Source organism: Pinus tabuliformis, chromosome 3_2, assembly GCF_031772625.1.
Source record: "Pinus tabuliformis cultivar Carrire ecotype Pingquan chromosome 3_2, CPIR1, whole genome shotgun sequence".
Taxonomy (NCBI): Eukaryota; Viridiplantae; Streptophyta; class Pinopsida; order Pinales; family Pinaceae; genus Pinus; species Pinus tabuliformis.
Genome location: NC_142302.1, coordinates 143,724,896 through 143,748,756, shown reverse-complemented (window position 1 = coordinate 143,748,756; position 23,861 = coordinate 143,724,896). Strand labels below are relative to the sequence as shown.

The 23,861-nt window shown below is 38.8% G+C and overlaps 1 protein-coding gene across 1 annotated transcript in view; it reads left to right on the top strand.

Moving 5' to 3' along the window:
- The window catches only part of BIOF (biotin F), a 182,343-nt gene that overhangs the window by 56,265 nt on the left and 102,217 nt on the right, over positions 1-23,861 (top strand). Inside the window, exons 6-7 of the mRNA XM_089415978.1 lie at positions 21,209-21,296; positions 21,427-21,560. Coding sequence (XP_089272104.1) covers positions 21,209-21,296; positions 21,427-21,560 — 222 coding nt within the window. The remainder of the gene's footprint in view (positions 1-21,208; positions 21,297-21,426; positions 21,561-23,861) is intronic.

Here is a 23,861-nt window from a genome sequence, read left to right as displayed (position 1 = left end):
TACTCCATCAATGCAACAGGTCACATGATTGCCTTAGGAACTCAACTATACCAATAAAAAATGTCAACAGGAAATCTATATCTACTTTCTTTATGAAGCTATCAAAAATCAAGGACCAACTTCAAGAAGCTGGTGAGAAAATATCTGATTCAGAAATAATTACAGTGGCAATTAATGCCTTACCTAAAGAATGGGATGGGTTTGCAAGTAGCAGCTATGCAAGAAAAGAAGCTCCATCATTTGAAGAATTATGGGCTCAATTTTCAATGGAAGAATCCAGAGTAAAGGCTAGAAGCAACTCTCAAGCTGTCGATGAAGTCTCTCAAGCCTTTGCAGTAAGTCAAAGAAGAATTTTGATAAGAAAAAGAAGAACAAAAATAGAGACATGTCCAAAGTCCAGTGCTTTGGCTGTCATGAATATGGACATTACAAATCAAATTGTCCTAAGAACCCAAAGAACAAAAGAAAAGAAAGGTCTGAAGCATTAACAGCTAAGGATGAAGAATCTTCAAAGAAGCAGAAGGAAGAAGTCAAAGACCTCTACTATTAAGAATGATGACTGGTGAATCATGCACCAGGTTTGTAACAGAGAATTTATAGTCTAGAATAAAACTTGAAGACATAGGTAACTCCCTCATCAGAATTAGTGGAAAGAGGGAGGAGTAGCACAAATATCTAAGAAGCTGAGTTTGGAAGGAAGAAAAGAACAAGTTAAATATTCCCTCTCATGATCTAGTAGGCCGAGTTTGGAAGACCCGTTGATGTTCTGGATGTAATTTTGTTCTATATTTTCTGTGATATCTTTGTAACGTGGCTGTGATGTTTTTTTTTCTCTGCTTAAAGAAAGGGACAAGATCTTTGTTTAAGGTATAGAATAGCAGGCCAAGTTAAGGTCAAGTCTCTCCCTTAAGGCAACAAGGAAAAACAGGGCTGTTTGATGAGAAATCAGAGTGAAAGGAACTGTTTAATGACTAAGAAAACCCTAGCTGTGGGCATCACAGTGACTGTAAATTAGGTCGAACACTTCAGTCAGATGTGTGACCAAAAATGTGGATTTTTGGAAGCTGTACCGAAGTTTCAAAGGAGGTAAGTTTACACATTCTTGAATTGATGAATTAATGGTGGGACTGTTCCAAGGATAATGAACAGCAGTAGTTATTAACTCAGAAATTTAATAAGTCAAATCTGTGCTAGATGAGGACATTACTCTGTGCCCTAGTTAAGGGCTATGTTCTAGCTTGCATAAGGTGAATTTTCTGTCCCATTATTCAGTATTTATGCACTCAAGTTCTGTGTATGAGAAGGAGCACTGAGACTCTACAGAACTCCGATTTTGTGAGGGCCGTTAAGCCTCAAGAAAGTGCACACAAGGTTTTGTACTATAGGAAGACCTTAAGAGAGACCGAGACCTATCTCAAGTATAAACAGGAGCTGTGAACAAGGCGGACAGAGGAACTAGGCATGTGATCAGACAAATTCATGAAGGTAAATGCCAGCTGATGTGTGCCCTAAAGTACAGTGATTGACGTGACAAATCATTGATAAGAGGGCTGTAATGTGAAGATCTTATGAACAGCGACACTGTTGTGACAAGTCACTGCAAAGAAGGCTGATTGTCTGCTTTGTGAACAAAGACAATAGAGCAGCCTTGTCTATAAAGCTATTTGGTAAAGTCCCTAAGGATTAGCTATCTTGAGGAATAAGAGAAGCAGCTAGAGGGTAGAATCATTGACTGATGTAAACTGATTGGTAAGGAAGAAGTACAAGCTTGATACTGTGAAGAGGACAGCTTGATGAAGTCCTTGAAGACCTCAAGTACAGGATAATGATCTGTTAGGTGGCAGAGTTGGAGCTCTTAAAATTGCAAGGTGAACAGTCTTAAGAGGACTGGTAAGAGGAAAGCTACAATTACAAGTAGCTGATGTAAGAAAAGTATGAGTACTTTTGACACAAGCTGAGGCTTGTTGATAAATTCTCCCTGGTTGAGAGGGAGTGAGCATGGATTTCTCCTCTCAGGATGAGAGGGAGTAAGATTGGACACTGGTTCTCCCTGTGTCATGTACTAGGCCAGGACTCACAGCTGTGAGTTTAGTGCATGCATCACAGATAGGGAGAATGATGATTTGAATTAGTTTGGTTCTCCTTGTGTCAGGTACTGTGATGGATTAGGACTGATATCCTAAGTCAAGTACATGGACATGGATAAGGAAAATGATGGATTGGATAAGCATCTTGGACAGACATTCTTGAGTCATGTAATGTGATGGATTAGGATGAAGATCCTAAGTCACATGGACTTGAATAAGAATGGTCCGTTGAACAGACATTTCCTTGAGGGAAATGGTCCGGTGGTAGATATACTCCAAGTATCCTAGGTGGAGTATGTACCTTGGTGAGGCGGTATGGTTTCCTATGGAATGCCTCCCAACATTGTGCTCTGATCTTGTGAGAGATAGAGTGTACCTGTCAAGGCCTTGGTAATGTGACAATGCTGACTATGATGATATTTTGATGCTTATCAATCTGGATCCCTTCTTATGTGAATATTTCAACTTGAGATAGACCTGTTGAGTCATTATGAATACCTCCTTAGTTAAGAGGGAGTGTTGGAAAATGTAACTAGAGTCGGTCTTCATAATGAAAGAAAAAGTTATTATTAAATTTATTTTGTTTATTCTAGCATGTTCTTCATGCTCCACTGAGTCAAAAAGAGTCAAAGATATTTGTATAAGAGTTGTGTCAAGTTTGACTATTGTAAAGAAAGGAATAAAATTTGTATCATTGTAAAATTTGTTATCTAATCTCCATGTCAGCCCTCCCTCTATAAAGTCGGCCTAGTTATGGCATAATGGACAGCTATATAAGGTCCTGTGTTCAAGCTCTTTTGAGAGGACACAAAAAAAGTAGCTTGAGTCTGCAATGAAACAAGAGAAGATAAACCGAAATCAAAAGAAGTCTTCAAATATAAATAAGCTGAAGTCTGTGATCTATTTTGAAGCTGTCTAAGTCTGCTACAAGGAGCCGAAGTCATGTGGAAAAGAGCCGGGTGTTTGGAAAAAGAGCCAAGTGTTTGCTGTGGTCACCAAAGTTCTCTAATTAGAAGCCAAAGTCTATAATTGGAAGCTGAAGTTTTAAATTGGAAGCCAAAGTCTGTAATTGGAAGCTAAAGTAAGACAGAATTTTGGGAGCTGCTTCTGATGTTGATTAAGTTGTGATTCAACTTCTGACTTTGACTTGAAGTGGGGGGCTGACTTGGAGAAGAGTTTTCTTGATCTGGGTTGGATATCTCATTTTGATTCAATAAGAAGAGGATTGTTGGGTTTTCCCCTATAGAGGGGTTTTGCCCTAGCCTAAAAGCCTAAATCTTTGTGTCTCTTCTTTGTGATCTTGGAAGAACAATTTGTGTAATTGCTTGATGAAGAAGAAATATTAAATAACAAAAGGAAGAATATTAATTATCACAAGTAATTACCAAGAAAGAAAAGCTACTTTACTTTTGATTTTCTAACAATCATGAGTCTGCTGTTGGAATTTCCACAAGTTATTTTAATGCAAATTCAAAAATTCCCCCTCAATCTTGAGGTTTTGCAGATCTATTTCCTGTGAGCTTTCAATCTTAGGGCTGAATCTGAAATATAAATGACCACAATGTATTTTTCACCTCTGCCCAAACTCCAACCAAACAACAATGTATTTTTCACCTCTGCCCAAACTCCAATCAAATACGAAGGCAGCCCAAGAAAATAAATGCCGAACAAATGTATTTCAAGGAAATAATGTATCTAACCCTTAGGGCATGTTGTCGCAAAATCTAGCTAGTCTTTTAGATGGATGCTCTACAAAGCAAGCACTAGACCCAGTGACAACGATGAGGTGTGGTCCACTTTCACCACAACGACTACCCCCTAGTCTTTATGGATTTTCACCGTTGGTAGGAGTCCCAGTGTATAGTTTACCTACAAGATATATTCTAGGCTTAAGGTGACAAAAGAGGCTTCCAATGGATGGCTCTTCTTATGAACAAGGCTCAAACAACAAGAAGCATGCAATTCAAATCCCTTAGAGAGGCCTAATTAGGGTAACCTATGACCTAGGGCTTGAGTAATAGCATGTAAAATGGAATGGCCTAAGGTCAAGGTGCCAAGAAAAGGTTTCCAACAATGTATTCCAGCAAGACAATAACATATGAAACCTTCAAAAAGTCCTCAAGTTGAAGCTTAACCAACCTAGGGTTTTCCTAGGGCAAACTAGCTAGGGAAAGAGAAATTAAGACCTAGAATAGAATGAGTGGCCATCAAAAAGGTTAATTTTGAGGCAACCCAATATTATTGTGATGTTGAATCCTTCCTTAACCAAAATTTTCTTGCCTAGCCAATTTCGTACCAAGCCCTAGTTTTTAGGCCTCTTATCCTTAAGAGGACCAAAATTTGAGAGAAAGAGAGAGCGAAGTTGAAAAATTATGGATGGAACAAGGTTTGATCACCAACTAGACAAGGACAATGCCTAATCCATAGGTTGATGGAGTCTATTGGTGCTTGAAATTATCTAATTCTTGCAAAGGAGTAAGGATGTTTTGATGCCCTAGCATAAAACCCTAACTATTATCTTTGTGAGGGATCAAACACACTTGGGAGAGCTACAACAAGATTTCACCAAGGGGATTATCATGCACATTCCATATATGAGTAATGGATACAATGAAGATATCTAGAATCTAGATTCTATACAAATTATTTGCAACAACCAATGGTGTAATCGAAAAACCCTAGATAACTATTACATTCCATGCATTAGACATAAAATAAAAAATTCTTCAATGACAAGGTACACTTACAAGATGAAATGCATGTCTAATCCAATATTGATCCAAGATAACTTCTCCAAAGACAAGAAAGTAGCCCCAACATGCAAAGTACTCCATAGATCACATCTCTCCAACAATACAAGAGGCTAAAAATCTTTTAAGGAGGGCCGAAATAGTCCAAGTGATGATGATCCAAATGACATGATCCTCTCCTCTATTTATATGAGGAGGGCAAACTGTAATATTAGCCTAAAAGCCCCTAAAAACAAGTTTAATCACTAAACATGCTTGGGTTACAAGCCAACCCATTAACTCTCATCTTAAATGCTCAAACAAGCCCACACGTGTGAGCTGCTAGGCTTCTAGGGCTGGCATCATGCATAAAATGTTGAAGGAAATGTAACTAGGCTACGTATTTGTATTTATTCAAGAAATGAGAAATTATTTTGATATTATTTGTCGATGAGTTTCTTGCTCATTGAAAATAGGTCAAGCACATTTTGAAGTGCTCCTATAGAGTCAAAGTCAAAATGTAATTATGATGAGACCCTTTGAGGGCATGTTACATCATGTATGTCAACATACAAGGTCATGGGAACACCTCCAAGTCAAGTCAAATCCTCTCCTAACCTCAACGAAGTCTCCAAGCAGCTGCATAATGAATAAAAGATGAATTATGATGAAATTATCATGTCGGCCTAATGGACAGTCAAGTCGACCTGAAAAAGGAGGGATACACCTCTATTTATAGACGCTGTCCACTCTTCATACAAACGCATCACTTGTGCTATGAAATCCACAAGCAAGAAAGGAGAAAAAGTGAAGGGAAGAAAATCTGAAAGTGTCTCCAAGGCACAACGAAGAAAGGAGGAAGAACAACGAAAGTAAGAAGACAGATTCTAGGGCATCAACAACCACATGTGCGAGAATAAAAGGATCTGCTTGCGGTCATTACAGCAGGAAATCACAGTAACAAGTATCTCTGTTTTGGGCTAATAAACAAGGCCTATAAGGCCTCCCCATCCAGCGAAGAAGGAAGGGAAAGACAGCGAGGATAAGGAGATTGTTTTAGGGTTTCTGTCCACATGTACGAAAAACTTCAGCAAGTAAACCTCTGCGGATTTGACAGCGGTTGAAGGCAACAACATGTGAAGCCTCATTTGGATGTGTATCTAGGTCTACAAGGTATCCAAAGGAAAGCGAAGAAGGTTCTCTCTATAGCGAAGTAAAGAAGCCCTAATGTTCTAGGGTTTGTCCCAAGAAGAAGAGAAGTCTGACTTAGACAAGCAGCAGAAAAGGACAAAGTACTAAGGAGCAAAGTGCCGGAGGAAAAGAGGTCCATGTGCCAGAAGTTATAGTACAGAAGGAGGAAGGATTTGACTTATGCTTGGAGGATATCCTAGTCAAGGGTCTAGGGTTTGTCAGTTGTTCAAATAAGAAGCTTCAATAAGAAAAAACTTACAAAAGGTTTTCCTCTCAAGAGTGGAGAGGTTTTGTCCCTGGTAGAGAGCCAAACTTTGTGTTCTTGTTATTTTGTTTTGGTAGCAGTTTGATGAAGTACACACATATGCACTAATAATAAGAAGAAGAAGCATAAGCTAATAAGAAAAGTAAAAAGACTCCACAAGTTGTTATCAAGTAATGAAGAAGAATCACACTACACTAGTTTGCCCTAGATTCTTCAACATAAAATGGCCTCCAAATGCCATGTCCAACTGCTAGGAGGTGTCAAATGTGATGTAGAAGCATGTAAAAATCAGGATTTGATCAATGGCTCCCTTTGGTCCCAAAATCCAGTTGGGGCACCATAAAGTGGTCTCCACTTGCTCAAAGTGTCCATCTCTGCTCCAACGTTGAGGGCTTTCCAGGTGCAACTAGCCCTCCCTAGTCTCTGAAGGTGAGACCATCCCCATCTTGGCCCTAAATCAATTTCCATCCACTAATTGGTGCCAAGGCCGACTTGGGGCATGCTGGATTTGGTGTGTCATCCTGAAGAATCGTCAAATCCAGTGTAAAGTGGAGGAACATCTTGGGTGCAAGGGGTGCCCTGGTACATGTGTCAAATGTTGTTGTTGCTAGGAGGCCCAAGAGTCTCAATTCTTCACTTGATGGTGCTAATATACTCCTATAATGGCTTGGGTACCTGTGGAAAGGTGCCCAAGACATGGGCTGCTGAACTACCTGATAGTCACAACGTACATTCTAGTGAAAGCAACCAGTCATTAGGGACAAAAATCATTATTGCATCTAAGTGAACCAAGCTTGAGTGCCATGGGCTATTTAATACTTCATATAAGGATCCCCTTTCAAAATCAGGACCTTGAACTCACAATTGTGTTTCCTCCCTAGGTAGGAGTGGCTAAAGGACAATCCTATTAGGTGTTTCCAACCTCTAAGGGGAAGTAACATTTCTTTAGTCCACCCTTCAATTGATATTTGCCAGTGAATAATAATGATGATAATAGAGGGGATAAGGCTTCATGGCCAAGTGCCATGGTCAAAGGGACTGATTGATGGGGAATCCACATCCTGAGTGTATAGATGTGAGGAGGGAGCAATCGTGGAGGCATGAGTTACCAACTTGGTCTTTGTTTTTCCACCTCTCTTGTATAGTACTCTGGTACCCAAATGGACTTACTCTGATACCTAAAATGCAGAATTATGAAGTAGAGCTTAAACCAATTATTATTTTGTGTTTAATTTCCTAAATTTATCCAAATTTAGCAATTACAATTTATGCAAGAATTTATCAATCTAATACATAGACACCTACCTGGTTTCCGTGAATGAAGTTGATCCTGAGATGTTGTAGCTCCAAATCCATTCCCATTACCAAAATGACCGATTCCTCCTTGCCAAACTAGGCACAACCTCGGTACCCAGCTCCAGAATACTTGGAGAATTCAACACTTTGGCCCCCGTGCCCAGAAAATTCAAGAACAACCAAGGCTTAGTTTCATTAATAACTCTCCTTGAAATTCTTTCCTCCAACTCCAGAGAAAATAATAACCTTCCATTTCCCCCTTTCACAAAACCCCCCTCCCTTTCTTAAATAGTGGAGGTTCCTTCCTTTCTACGCATTCGCCCACCGTCTTATGAAAGGATAATATCTTTTGTTAAACGGTGGCTTCCTTGTCATGTTTCTTCATTTAATTGAGTTACGGTGGCTGCCTTGTCATGGTTTGCATTAAATTGAATCGAATGACACTTTACATGGAGTGACATCACCTTTCTTTTAATTTAGGCGGTTGGTTTATTTTGATTTAGTAAATTAGTATATAGTTATATAATGATTGAATAATCTTTATTTTATAACATATAAGATTTAACAATAAAGTTTTGGATTTAGCTTATGAAATTATTTAAATTATATCTAGGGTTATAAGTGTATTTGTATACTGGGGTATAGCTATATATACGGGATAATAAACTTATGGAGAACTCAGTATATTAATTATCTCTTAATATATATGTTCATTCTATTTACGAGGGTTAGGTGTTTAATTAGCACCTTTGATAATTAATTTATTTACTCTATATTTAGACATTCTTCAAGAGTAATTAACACATATACTATTGCAATGTATGTGGTGCATGCATATTTAGCTATCATATGCATGCCTCGCATGCTAATATTGCCATGCTACTTGCGATTCAGGATGGGTTGTTACATTGTGTGCCTTTTACTTTTTCTTGATTTTTCTTTGTATTACTGCTCATAGCTCAAGGGTTAGAGCTTGCTTTGAATGATATAGTAGTTGTATTACCCCTTAATGACAAGTTAGTTTATCGCTCATCGGGGTTGGGACATGCAAGGGTTCCTTTTTATGATGTAACGGAGCAACGTGTTTAGGAATCGGGTGATGGCCATAATGAGTGAGTACAGCTCATGCTGGGCTTTTGCCCACGTGCTAATTTGTATGTCCCGACCATCTTTTGCATTTTGATCTTCTTTCTTTTAATTGTGTTTTGTGGCCATGGTATGCTCTTTCTGTTTCTTTTAGCTGCATCAACCTCCTAGGGTGAAGTTTTTGTGCCCTACCCAAGGTATGTCGATGCACGGGTGCCAAATCCCAAAGAACCAATTGTCAGTTGAACCCGAAGAATGGAGGTGAGGTAAGGGCTTGTAATGGTTGATGGAAAAGTGTTAAGTATGACATAGGGATAGATGGAACTACACTATCTCAATCAGGGCTTCCCAAGTAGTGCCCCTCCTATACCCATTGGGCCATTAGGGGAGGTCCCATTGGACTAGGATCGAAGATTAACCCCCCATTTGGGCCATTAGGGGAGGTCCCATTGGACTAGGATCGAAGATTAACCCCCCATTTAAGGTGAGAGAACAAGAACATGGTCAAAGCCCATCCTTCTTTTAGATCACCCCATAATCCATATCAAATGCCCAAAGACAAACAAGCATAAGCACCCAATTGCAAAATGATTAAAGTACCTTTTGAGAGGAAGCCCACCTTCGTCCATGTGCTCATGCCGGATGGGTGAGAAGCATATGGCTGATGCAAGTGGCAAAGATATAATGCCATATCATTAGCCAGTGGTGCCTGTCAAGGGATGTTGGTGTGAAAATCCGGCTAACCCCGAATCTTATTGCAACAACTGAAGTTATTTCTTCTCGTTGTTAATTTAATTAAACAAATTATCTGTCGTGTGCTACGACAAATATCGAAACAAATACACTGCAACCTTCACAAATAAAATACTACGAAAGAAATAAAAACGCTGGAAGAAATAGATGCACACACACAAAATACACTGCTATTTTTGGGCTAAGTCCCCGGAAAAATCCAACTTGGAAAAACTGGTGTAGCAGCTGAGGGTTTTAATATTATGTAGTAGTGAAAATCTGAGTACAATCTATGGATGCTTAAACTAGCAATCCAAACAGAGGAAAAATGGCAAAAATAACTAGTGAGGAAAATTCCTCACTCCACAGGCGATCCGACACTGACCTCAGCTCGAATTGAGCTGCTCCTTGCTCCCTCTATGCAGTCACTGCATTAGCTTACACAGCGACTGCGTCCCACAAGCTCGGAACTGCGTTTCCTCTTATTGTCTCGTCAATTGTTGTCTGGGAAACTGATACTCTTTGCCTCCAGACCCTCTGCCCAACTTTTGGCTCAGAATTTCTCCTTCTCCCCAGCAAAACGAAAATCTCACCAAGAGGGCTATGAGTTGCCTCTCTGTGGAAATCACTGCCTCTCTACAATGAACTCATCAGAACTAGAAAAGCTTCCTTTGGCCTCACTATCTCTGCCCCTCTCTCACTGCTTCGACCTCACCGAATCACTTTCGGCAACACACAACTGCTACCTTGTAAATCGATTTCCCAACAAAATCGAACTCTCCAAGTGTATTCTCCAAGGCCCATCAACTTCTTCTTATAATCCTCTATTGAGACTTCAATGACCAAGATTATATCTTAATTGATGACTAGGATTAACTTGAAGTCGATCCGTGTGAGTTTCTAGAAGATTCACACCATAACTTAATTAATTTCGATTAATTATTCATATTCTCTAAGTTTAGACTTAGGAAATATTTAAAAAACGACTAATAATCTAATTAATTCATTTCTAGGTGGAATTTCCAGAAATGATTTTTGGGTTTTAGAGATCTCATGTATTCTAGTCTCTCCACAAAATTTCATGGCTAGAACACATCCGATGCTACAAAAACTAACACTCCCTCTTAGCGAGGAATGTGTTATAGTGTTGTTGTCCCCTGTAGCAATACCTTGTCTCTGCATCATCTCCTATCATGTTGTTGATGTCTGGCTGTTGCTGCCCACCAACTACTGTGCAACTCTGATATGTACTGCATTTGTGTTGCTGCTGACCCTGCAAAACCACTGCCAACACTGCATCTGCACTACAACTCCCTCTCCATCTGTTGCTGCTGCAACTGCAACATCTGCAAGTTGAAAGCATCCTAAATACTGAATTAACTGTGATCAGTATGATACATCTTTCACCTGAGTCTTTGACTGCTGCTAGTATCTGCATTGCTGCTGACTCTGCACTGTGCCATATGCATTGTTGCCAACTTTGCACTGCGCTCCCTAGTATCTGACTTCAACTAGACTCAGCATCTGTCACTCTGGCATCTGATTGCATCTGCTACCACTGATCCATCCTACTACAAAATACTGTGGGCCCCATAGCAAGGTATTGATTCAAGATGTGGACCTCCTCAAGAATCCTGCCCATCTGACACATTGGAGTCTCATACTCCTCCTCCTGGATTTGGTGCCCCAATATCTCCTTTTGAGCCTAGTCCTTGGCTAGGACTCTTCTTTTCTTTGCAACTCGCACTTCCTTCGGCATCTGCCTCCAGAAATTGGAAGTCGATTTGCTGTGCAGATCTGCATTCTGGCTAACTCGCACGACCTCCTCTAGCAATCTCGTACGATCATCCCTGCAAAGCTGCAAAATTTGTGAGACTCAAAACTGGAGCAAATATACTCGAAAATCTTCCTCTTTTCATTGCTCGGCTGCTGGATCTGCTACTTCCACTCCCTTGAGAAGATCTGCTCACAACTATTGCCAATCTGCAACTGGAAAAATTAGATCTTTGAAGCTCGAGATCCCTGAGAGAAATTTTCCCTTTGCTATGTGTGCTCTTCTTGCACTCGACGCTAGCTCTGCTCTAGCAACCTGTTGCAAAACTATTGCATCCAACAAGAGATCTGCTCTGCGAAAATACTGGGTGCTCCCTATGCCTTTGCAAACCCTCGATCTGGAGAGATTGAATTTTTCTGTCCCTCTCTCAGAAAAATCGATTTCTCCTCAAGAATTCGACCTCTTTGGCCAAGGTGTCTGCGCTGCGTCTGGGGTTTCGAATTGCTGCCCCTCAATGAACAACAAAACTCCCTCTCCCTTCGCTACTGAGCTCTCTGACTTACAATCTGTGCTCTAATACCATGTGAAAATCGGCTAACCCTGAATCCTATTGCAACAACTGATGTTATTTCTTCTATTTGTTAATTTACTTAAACAAATTATTTGCTGTGTGCTATGGAAAATATCGAAACAAATACACTGCAACCTTCACAAATAAAATACTGCGAAAGAAATAAAAACACTGGAAGAAATAGATGCACACACACAAAATACACCGTTATTTTTGGACTAAGTCCCCGAAAAAACCCAACTCGAGAAAACCAGTGTAACAACTGAGCGTTTTATTATTATGCAGTAGTGAAAATCTGAGTACAATCTATGGATGCTTAAACTAGCAATCCAAACAGAGGAAAATTAACAAAAATAACTAGTGAGGAAAATTCCTCACTCGACAGGCGATCCGAGACTGACCTCAGTGTGAATTGAGCTGCTCCTTGCTCCCTCTGCACAGTCACTGCTTCAGCCTACGCAGCTACTGCATCCCACAAGCTCGGAACTGCGTCTCCTCTCACTGTCTCATCAACTGCTGTCTGGGAAATTGATACTCTTTGCCTTTGGACCCTTTGCCCAGTGTCTGGCTCAGAATTTCTCCTTCTCCCAACAAAACGAAAATCTCCCCAAGAGGGCTCTGCACTGCCTCTCTGCAATGTACTCGCCGGAATTGGAAAATTTTCCTCCATCCTCACTATCTCTGCCCCTCTCTCACTGCTTTGACCTCACTGAATCACTTTTGACAACACACAATTGCTACTTTGGAAATCGATTTCCCAACAAAATCGAACTCTCCAAGTGGATTCTCCAAGCCCCATCGACTTCTTCTTATAATCCTCTGTTGAGACTTCAACAACCAAGATTAGATCTTAATCAATGGCTAGGATTAACTTGAAGTCGATTTGTGTGAGTTTCTAGAAAATTCACACCATAACTTAATTAGTTCTGATTAATTAGTCATATTCCCTAAGTTTAGACTTAGGAAATATTTAAAAAGCGACTAATAATCTAATTAAGTCATTTCTAGGTGGAATTTCTAGAAATGATTTTTGGGTTTTGGAGATCTCATGTATTCTAGTCTCTCCACAAAATTTCGTGGCTAGAACACATCCAATGCTACAAAAACTAGCAACTGGCTGCATGGCTGGGCGGCTGGTTGCCAAGAATAGGAGAAAAGTTTTTCCCTATAGGGTTACCCGTTTTGGTGGGTAACAGGGCATACATTCCAACATATAGCAGATCTGAAAATGACTAATTGCAGCAGATTTACTATGGCACAAATCTGCCCACTTAGCTTCTATATATTTGTCAACTCATTTAATAAAATCTTCTCACTATTATGTAAAGTCAACATGCATAACCAACACTAGAACAATCATGAAAGCGTAACCAAGAAATCAGATTTGCTAATATACAAAGTTTTGACAGCAAAGTATGCTTCAAATATACACAAGACAAAGTTACAAGATGAAGTTACTGGATGTATGAAATTTGATATGGGAATATATTATGGATTTTTCTTCAGATTTACTTTTTTCCTTGAATCTGCAATGGGTAAATGATTACTTCAACATAATTTTTTAATTGGCCAAGGGCCAATGTATGGTCAAAGACCTGAAGAATTAGAGAAACTTTGAAATTTTACACAACCAGAAACCAAACTATAATGTCTCTGCTAAGAGGCCAAAATCCAGATTCAGAAACAAGGCTCTGATACCAATTGTGATAGCCAAACTTGGTTCACGAATAAAATATCCAAAAGATGTGGAATATAAAAATATCCATAAGGACATTAAATATATAATGTATGAGTAAAAATGATACGATGATGTGAATACAATGGGGCCCTGTATATATATTTGGGCGGGATGCCCTTTCATGAATAGTCATGTCCTTTCAGACATGTCTTTCACTATAATATTTATTGTTTATTATTTAATATTAATTATATTTTTATGTTTATCACATTCGTGCTTCATCCTTATCCATTGGCACAAGATTTGAGGAGTTAGTTAAGCATTGAGTTGACTAGGGAAGACTAACGACCATGTGCCCTAAGGTTTTTTGACCCTCCACCTCATCCATCTTATGATTCTTATCTACTCATGAACACATCCGTAGGTGGTGCGCTCCACAATGAGGACATATCCACTTCTTGCATAACCTTGTTCACACCTTGCACACTTGTTAAGTGACTAGTGATGGCTTGACTTGGTCAAAGGGTTCCCATTTGCACACATTTTGAGATCTCATGGATTTGATGATGACCCATTTGGACAAGTGTCAAGGGCACTGCTTCTAGGGTGAGAACTTCAAGGTTGACTTGGTAAAAGTGGATACAAATGCACGTTCTCCAATGGCATACTAGCTAATGGAGTTGTATATTATTTCTTGGTCAAAAGATTTCTAGGTGTTAACTAATGAAGACATATGGCATATCTAGAAGGGCACCTTCCTTTCTTACACATGGCATTTGCATTTTATGAACTTGGAAAATCACTTGCCATTTGGAAATTTGCCCCACATATTTGACCAAACCCTTTATTGTTATTTTGAAGATGCATGAAGACTAATGGCATCCAGATTTTACCTTTGCATGAAGATGAAGATAGAGGAAGATGACATGTCGCATCACATTTATCTAGATGATTTTATTTAGTACTTTCCATGATCTTTTCACCTAATTCGCCTCTTAGGCTACTTTTCTAATTTTTTTAAAGTATTTTCATTGGAGAGCTTCACGAGGAAAATAATATTTTATTGTAAAGGAGTTGAGCAAAAATTTATATAAATATTTGTCTCTCCATTTGTAGTTGGAGGTTGATTAATGGAAGAACTTGAGAGCAAACTAGCGTCGAGCTGGGGAAATGAAGGTAAATTGTCTATTTGAGTTTTGTTGGTTTTTCTTGTACAACTTTGTATGTCTAGCATTGTATACCAGGTGTGCCACTAGAGATTCTTATTGTAGGTCAGGATTGTAGAAGTTGATCCAGGAGCACCTTATTTTCAGAGAAGAGTAGTTAAATCCCTACACATCTATTGTGGAAAAAGCTTGTCCATTATTTCAAGATCAAGGTGTTTAAAGCCATAGACATCTTATGTAAAAGCTTAACTGCTCCAACATTAGATTGGTTGTGGAGCTCCTCTTGTGGGTCCCTACCATTCTACAACTTGTGAATCCTTGTCATTCATAGAACCATCCTCAAGAGTTGCAAGTATGACCTTCATAGCCCAATAGATATCGCATTGGATTTTTGCTTTCATTCGTCACCCTCAAACATTTATATCTTTCATTTTCCATCCTTTGGTTCTCTCAAGCTCCACTCTTCTGCTACATGAATTGAGCCTAGAAACCATAGGGAAGCTCCCCTTGATTAAGGTTTACCCTTTTTCTAAAATGCAGAGGAATGATAGTGAGGTGACAACTGCCATCCTCCTAGTTTCACATGTCTCCATCTAGGTATTAGAACTTTTCATCTTTGGGTGTGAGATCGTGTGGTAGCAATCCCCAAAGCTAACATATGCCTCCTTACATTTTTTCTTTTGGGAATTATAGTGGTAAATTTTAAAATCGTTATTATCATTAATTTGTAATGGAACTAGTGTGTCACATGCATTCTAGGGATCCTAATGATGGGTCCTGGTCTGGACTTGAAACGTGATCATTGTGGATGAAAATCCGGATCTTGATGATGGGTCTTGGTCCGGACTTGAAATGTGATCATTGTGGATGAAAATCCAGATCATGATGATGGGTCCTAGTCTGGACTTGAAACATGATCACTATGGTGAAAATCTAGATCTTGATGATGGGTCCTAGTCTGGACTTGAAATGTGATCACTATGGATGAAAACCCAGATCCTCATGATGGGTCTTAGTCTAGACTTGAAACGTGATCACTGTTGATGAAAATCCGGATCTTGATGATGGGTTTTGGTCTGGACTTGAAACATGATCCCTTTGGATGAAATCTGGACCTTGTGATGGGTCTTGGTTTGGACTTGAAATGTGATCACTATGGATGAAAATCCGATCTCAATGATGGGTCCTGGTCTTGAGTTGCGATCATTGTGAATGAAAATTAGGATCCTGATGACGGAACCTAGTGTGGATTTAAAACGTGATCACTGTAGATGAAAATCTAGATCCTGATGATGGGTCTTGGTCTAGACTTGAAACGTGATCACTGTGGATGAAAATTTGGATAATGATGATGGGTCCTGGTCTGGACTTGAAACATGACCACTATGGATGAAAATACGGATCTTGATGATGGGTCCTAGTCTGGACTTGAAACGTGATCACTATGAATGAAAATCCAGATCGTGATGATGGGTCTTAGTCTGGACTTGAAACGTGATCATTGTGGATGAAAATCCGGGTCATGATTATGGGTCCTGGTCTAGACTTGAAACATGATCCCTTTGGATGAAATCCAGATCCTGATGATCAGTCCTAGACTGGACTTGAAATGTGATCACTATGGATGAAAATCCGATCTCGATGATGGGTCCTGGTCTTGACTTGAAACATGATCACTCTGGATGAAAATTAGGATCCTGATGACGAAACCTGGTCTAGACTTGAAACGTGATCACTGTGGATGAAAATCCGGATCCCGATGATGGGTCCTAGTCTAGACTTCAAATGTGATCACTGTGGATGAAAATTTGGATCCTGATGATGGGTCCTCGTTTGGACTTGAAACGTGATCACCGTGGATGAAAATCCAGAGCATGATGATGGGTCTTGGTCTAGACTTGAAACATGACCACTATGGATGCAAATTCAGATCCTGATGATGGGTCTTAGTATGGACTTGAAACGTGATCACTGTGGATGAAAATCCGGATCTTGATGATGGGTCCTGGTCTGGACTTGAAACATGATCGCTTTGGATGAAATCCAAATCTTGATGATGGGTCCTGGTCTGGACTTGAAATGTGATCACTATGGATGAAAATTCGATCTCAATGATGCGTCCTAGTCTTGACTTGAAACGTGATCATAATGGATGAAAATTAGGATCTCGATGATGCAACTTGGTCTGGACTTCAAACGTGATCACTGTGGATGAAAATCCAGATCTCGATGATGGGTCCTGGTCTGGACTTGAAATGTGATCACTGTGGATGAAAATTCAGACCTTGATGATGGGTCCTAGACTAGACTTGAAACGTGATCCCTTTGGATGAAAATTTGGATCTTGATGATGGTTCTTGGTTTGGACTTGAAATGTGATCACTGTGGATGAAAATCCGATCCTAATGATGGGTCTTGGTCTAGACTTGAAACGTGATCATTGTGGATGAAAATGCGGATCTTGATGACGGGTCCTGGTTTGGACTTGAAATGTGATCACTATGGATGAAAATTCGGATTCTGATGACGGGTCCTAGTTTGGACTTGAAACACGATCACTATGGATGAAAATCTAGAACCCGATGACGGGTCCTGGTCTGTACTTGAAACATGATCACTGTGGATGAAAATCTGAATCTCGATGACAAGTCTTGGTCTAGACTTGAAACATGATCACTGTGGATGAAAATTCAGATTCTAATGACGAGTCTTGGTCTGGACTTGAAATGTGATCATGATGGATAAAAATTCGGATCCTGATGATGGGTCTTGGTTTGGACTTGAAACGTCGATTAAAAATGATCACTGTGGATGAAAATCCAGACCCTAATGATGGGTCCTGGTCTAGACTTGAAACATCGATTAAAAATGATCATTGTGGATGAAAATCCATATCCTGATGATGGGTCCTGGTCTGGAGTTGAAATGTCAATTAAAAATGATCACAGTGGATGAAAATTTGGATATTGATGATGGGACTTGGTTTGGACTTGAAACATTGATTAAAAATGATCATTGTGGATGAAAATCTGGATCTTGATGATGGGTCTTGGTTTGAACTTGAAACGTCGATTAAAAATGATCACTGTGGATGAAAATCCAGATCCTAATGATGGGTCCTGGTATGGACTTAAAATGTCAATTAAAAATGATCATTGTGGATGAAAATCCAGATCCTGATGATGGGTCCTTGTTTGGACTTGAAACGTCGATTAAAAATGATCACTGTGGATGAAAATTTGGATCTTGACGATGGGTACTAGTCTGGACTTGAAACGTCGATTAAAAATGATCACTATGGATGAAAATCCAAATCCTGATGATGGGTCCTGGTCTGGACTTGAAACATTGATTAAAAATGATCACTGTGGATGAAAATCTGGATCTTGATGATGGGTCTTGGTTTGGACTTGAAATGTCGATTAAAAATGATAACTGCGGATAAAAATCCGGATCTTGATGATGTGTCCTGGTTTGGACTTCAAACGTTGACTAAAAGTGATTACTGTGGATGAAAATCTGGATCCTAGTGATGGGTCTGGGTCTCGACTTGTAATGTCGATTAAAAATGATCACTGTGGATGAAAATCTAAATCCTGATGATGGGTCCTGGTCTGGACTTTAAACGTGATCACTGTGGATGAAAATCTGGATCCTGATGATGGATCTTGGTTTGGACTTGAAACGTCGATTAAAAATGCTCATTGTGGATGAAAATCTAGATCCTAATGATGGGTCTTGGTCTGGAATAGAAACGTCGATTAAAAATGATCATTGTGGATGAAAATCCGGATCTTGATGATGGGTCTTGGTCTGGACTTGAAATGTCGATTAAAAACTATCACTATGGATGAAAATCCGGATCCTGATGATGGGTCCTGGTTTGGAATTTAAACGTTGATTAAAAATGATCACTGTGGATGAAAATTTGTGTCCTGATGATGGGTCTTGGTCTGGACTTGAAACATCGATTAAAACTGATTAGTTTGGAGAAAATCTGGATCCTGATAATGGGTCCTGGTTTGGACTTGTAACTTCGATTAAAAATGATCATTGTAGATGAAAATCCAGATCTTGATGATTAAAAATGATCATTGTGGATGAAAATCCAGATCCTGATGATGAGTCTTGGTCTGGACTTGAAACTTCAATTAAAAGCGATCTCTGTGGATGAAAATCCGGATCCTGATGATGGGTCCTAGTGTGGACATGGAACGCTGATTAAAAATGATCACTATGAATGAAAATCCAGATCCTGATGATGGGTCTTAGTCTGGACTTGAAACGTCGATTAAAAATGATAACCGTGGATGAAAATCTTGATCCTGATGATGGGCCTTGATTTGGACTTGAAACGTCGATTAAAAATGATCACTGTGGATGAAAATCCCGATCTTGATGATGGGTCTTGGTCTGGACTTGAAACATTGATTAAAAATGATCTCTGTGTATGAAAATCTTGATCTTGATGATGGGTCCTGGTCTGGACTTGAAACGTCGATTAAAAATGATCATTGTGGATGAAAATCTGGAAACAAATTCTACAAATTCTGACAACCGCAGAAACTTGCAAACAAAATATAGATTATTGTCATTGTGATATTAAAAATCATTTCTTTTCATCGAATTTTCTTTTCGCTATTCGTTACGCTGAGAAACTGCCCCATGAGATGATTGAACTGTTGATATCAAGAAAAGTTGAGCATTTATTATGTCGAGCAACTCAATAAGATTTGTAACATTGTGATAAAAAAGCTATTAATTGAAAATTGTAAGTTTTTCAAAACCCTAAGCCCAAATAAGTCATGATTTGTAGCTTGTGGTAACCTAAGGGGAATCTGTTGCATATTATGATTTACGTATAAATATTGGTTTCCTTTTTCATTAGTGAGGATCAAGGGTGGTTGGTACCACTTGTAATAGCCTTTGATGGCTTATTTTATCAAGAGAGATTATGTATGAAATGATTCTTCAATATACCAAATAATTATAGGTTGATAAGATATGTTAGTGCAATTCCAAACAATAAAAGGACTGGTAACGTCAAAAGAATGCCAATATGGGGGTTAACATTGAAATAGAAAACTCCTACATGCTAGAGTCAAGGGTTCAACAAAGTGACTGTAGTGAAAACGGATGTTAAAATAAGGGATATAATAGGTAATTTATAGCAGAAGTGCCTTTATCCTTGAATATCCTCTAAGTGGAGAGAATCTCAAGCAAGTTATCCATAAAAATTGATTGGGTTATTTACATAACTAAACTAGACACAAACAATTTTTTCTGTTTAGTGTGAAGTTAAAATTATTTTAATTTCTAAAAAAAAGTCTTATTAGATTGTTTTATCTTGCTGTCATATTACCATATATACGGCCATAAACAATTTATACATATTATGGAGAAGCGAAAGTCTTGAAAGCCAAACATTAGCAAGTTAAAAACTAAGTAAAAGCATTAATTTATACCGAGTAATCCATTTACCTGTACTTATATCAAAGCTTCACTTAACTGTCCTAATCATCCGTTTTTCAGACTTGTAATTATGCTCTGCAGAGATTAGTTGCCATTTCTCTCATTTTGTTTGTAGCAAAGGGTATACTACCCAGGTTAGGTATCCTTTACTGTCGAGTGTGCCTGTAATGTTGACATAAGCAAATATATAGGTCCATGACGGGATGCTTCAGGGAGTCCCATGCCACTATAAGTTTTCCACTGGATTCTACATTTCTAGCAACTAGTCATCCAGGAACAAAGTCTTGGACAGGTAAAGGGATGCCTTAAACCTGATTGAATTCAAAGTTATTGAAATAGCTGTCCTCACTACATTTTTAAATTCATGTGAGCAACTTTGAGATTCGCCTTTCCACTTCCAACCTGGCTCCCTCTCTGAACACCATGGCATCTATAGCAATTTAGCAAACAATCTCACTTCTATCTGAACCTAGAACTGGTGGCTTGCCAATCTGTCTTTCATCATTCAGATGATTTTCTGAAATTGCAGACTTCTTTTCTTTGCCTAGTACTAACCATGTGCGTGCATTGGTAAAGAACTTATGTGATCAAATTCATTCATTTTTTCATTATATAATGATGTATGCCCAGCAAATTTTGTTAGGCTACCTGGATTTGTTGGGGTTTGAGATAATATGAATGTCACCAACCATATAGGTGAGGAATACTAGGCCCTGGATGTACGAACTATTTGTATCCTCTTAGCTACAAAGACATAATTAAACCTTATTACATCAAACAAGGTCAATTGCAAACAAGCCTATAATCGATTACAATAAAGGAGGAACCGTTTTGAAGATAATACTTCTGGAGTGCTTAGAGTGTCTTATGCAATTACATTAATAGGGTAAATAAAAATTTCTTTTGGTATTCAAAATAAAAGCATATTAGATGAAAAGGAAGGAAGCCAAATTCAACAAATTGATCAAAGGGAAAAGCACATATAAGGATGAAACCATCTTGCAGATATGACCTTCGAATTGCGTAGAGTTGTAAATACAATATTAGTTTTTAATAAATGATGCTTTGAATTTCTTAGTAAATTATTTAGATTCTTTCTTCGGTCGTATTTATTGCCTCAACATTTTCTAACCAATTATTTTCAACTTTATGCAATGCTAGTTTATTTAGCATGGATGGAGATTTTGCCCCAATGATTGAACTTGCTGACCTTCGTAAAAAGCATGGCTTTTTATTGGTTATTGATGATGTAAGTCACAAACTATAAAGAAATATGGGGTATTGATAAAAGCATTCTATTTCTGTCTTATATTAATCTAAAATATCAATTATTTAGAAAGATCTTTCATTGTTATTTTGATTGATTTAACTTCTTGTAGGCACATGGAACACTTGTTTGTGGTGAGAATGGTGGAGGAGTTGCAGAGCAATTCAATGTGGAAAGCGATATTGATATTTGTGTTGGCACTTTAAGCAAGGCTGTAGGTTGCCAAGGTGGATTTATCGCTTCTAGGTAACTTCCTTTTTCATTTTTCTATTTGACCTTTGCTTCCTACATGACAAGAGAATCCTATTATTAAGGTTACAAGTTCATAATCACTGGTTGATTATTACAACTAGAGGGACACAGTTTTAAAGGATTTAATTGAGTGACTAAACTTGATCCCCAATCCTCCTGCTATTACTAATTTGTATATTTGTTGTGGTCATCCTTTTATGTGTTCTATCCAGCTTTATGGCATATGAACCTCTATTATGTAAACACATTGTATGAAAATTCATTTGTTAACACTCGAAGAAAAAAACTATTTATTGTGCGTTTAAAACAATTTAGAACGATATGGTTAATGGTTGATCTCGTTTACTATGATATAATTTTTTCTAACAATGACTGGGAAGTTTTATTAGCAAAAAATACCGTGACTACCCACAGTTCGTTTACATTTCAAAGTTTGCAAATCCATTTTTTTCATAATCTTTCCTACCCATGGCCTGCTTTCATAATTTTCCTGTCCAAAACAAAAATCCAAAATTACATGGAGTTCTAAATGTAAAAGCTTTGCAAAATACACCTCCAATCTTACTGCATTTTGCTTCCATGCTTGACTATTATCATATTTTGTCTCTAAAAAATGCATCTTCTTTTTCTTGAGTATCCTCAAGCATAGGAATATTCAATTCAAAAGGGTCTGTGGAGGAGTAGCAGATCTGGGTTGCTGAAGATGCTGGGCTCTCCGCTGCCAAGGAGGCCATCATGCTACCTGGAGTTCTTCCAATTGCTTCCTTAACCCATCAATTTCACCCTCTTGCCTTTGAATCAGAGCCTGATACACCTGTAAACATATTCTCCTTTTTTCGATGCGTGCCATGGTGCCATTTGTTACTGCCTTAACCCACACCTAGGATTATTGTGGAGAAAATCCTTAACAACACTTGTTGTGGCTTTGGAGGCAAGTTTCGAGTTGAAGCTATCACTCAATTTTCAACTCCTCCGTCTAGGCTTACTCTTAGCGAAGCCAAGGAGGGTGGACCCTGAAGATGTCTAAGGTTCAGCTAGCTCAAAGCTAGCAAGTCAGTTTTCTAGGAGTTAATACAAGATGATCAAGATACACTTCAAATATATAACATCGAGTTACATTTACAAGTTCAGTGAGCACATACATCCACAAAATAAATATGGCGAGATAAGACCAGTGCCCAGATGTAAATACTTGCTAAAATATTCCAAGTAAAGATACACTTCTACAAAAGAAAGCTTGGAAAGAAGAACTTGAAATAAAAGTGCCACAAGAGATAGATGCTTCCAAAGTAAAGTAGTGAATGATAACTTTAGCAAATACTAACTTGGAATATGCTTAAGTGCTCAATATGATACTTGAATGAAAATAAGGTTTACTCAAGATAAATGACCATTTCCAAACGGGAGCACATGATAAAAGAATATTGAATAAATTAATTTCGAATGAGCAAACAGCTCAATCATAATACAGAGATATTTACAATAATAGAAACATCAGGTTTCTATGTAGAATATAGAAACACTCAGTTTCATCAAAGAAACTGCTAAAAGAATACAAATAGCAACAGCTAAAAGGAATGAGCATTAAATGCTAAATAGGGATATTTTAATATATTCTAATACCCTCCCTTAATGCTCAATCTATTTACAACACCAATAGACCCTCTGAATTTTACAAATTTATCAGGACCAAGAGGCTTGGTGAAGATGTCGGCGGGCTGCTCTGTTGTGGGAACATATTGCAACTGAACTGATCCGTCTTCAACAAGCTGGCGAATGTAGTGGCAATGAGTTTCCACATGCTTTGTTCGTTCATGAAAGACAGGATTCTTGGCAAGTTTGAGCACTCCCTGATTATCACAAAACAAAGAAGTAGGCCCTGTCTGGGAAACATGCATATCTGCCAGCATACGTCGAAGCCAAACTGCCTCACAGGATGCCTTAACTGCTCCCCGATACTCGGCTTCTGTTGAGGAGAGAGCCACTGCCTGTTGCTTCTTACTAGTCCAAGTAACAGCGCCGGATCCTAGATTAAACACATACCCAGCTGTAGATTTACGGTCATCAACCGAACCGGCCCAGTCAGAATCAGTGTAACCACTGAGAATAGGATTGGAACTTCGAGTGTATAGGAGGCCATAATCAGAAGTGCCACGCACATATCGTAGCACACGCTTTGCTACTTGCCAATGATCAGCTTTAGGAGCGGACATGAAGCGAGAAATGTAGCTTACTGCAAAACTGATGTCAGGTCTGGTAGCAGTAAGATAGATGAGACTGCCCACTAATTGCCTG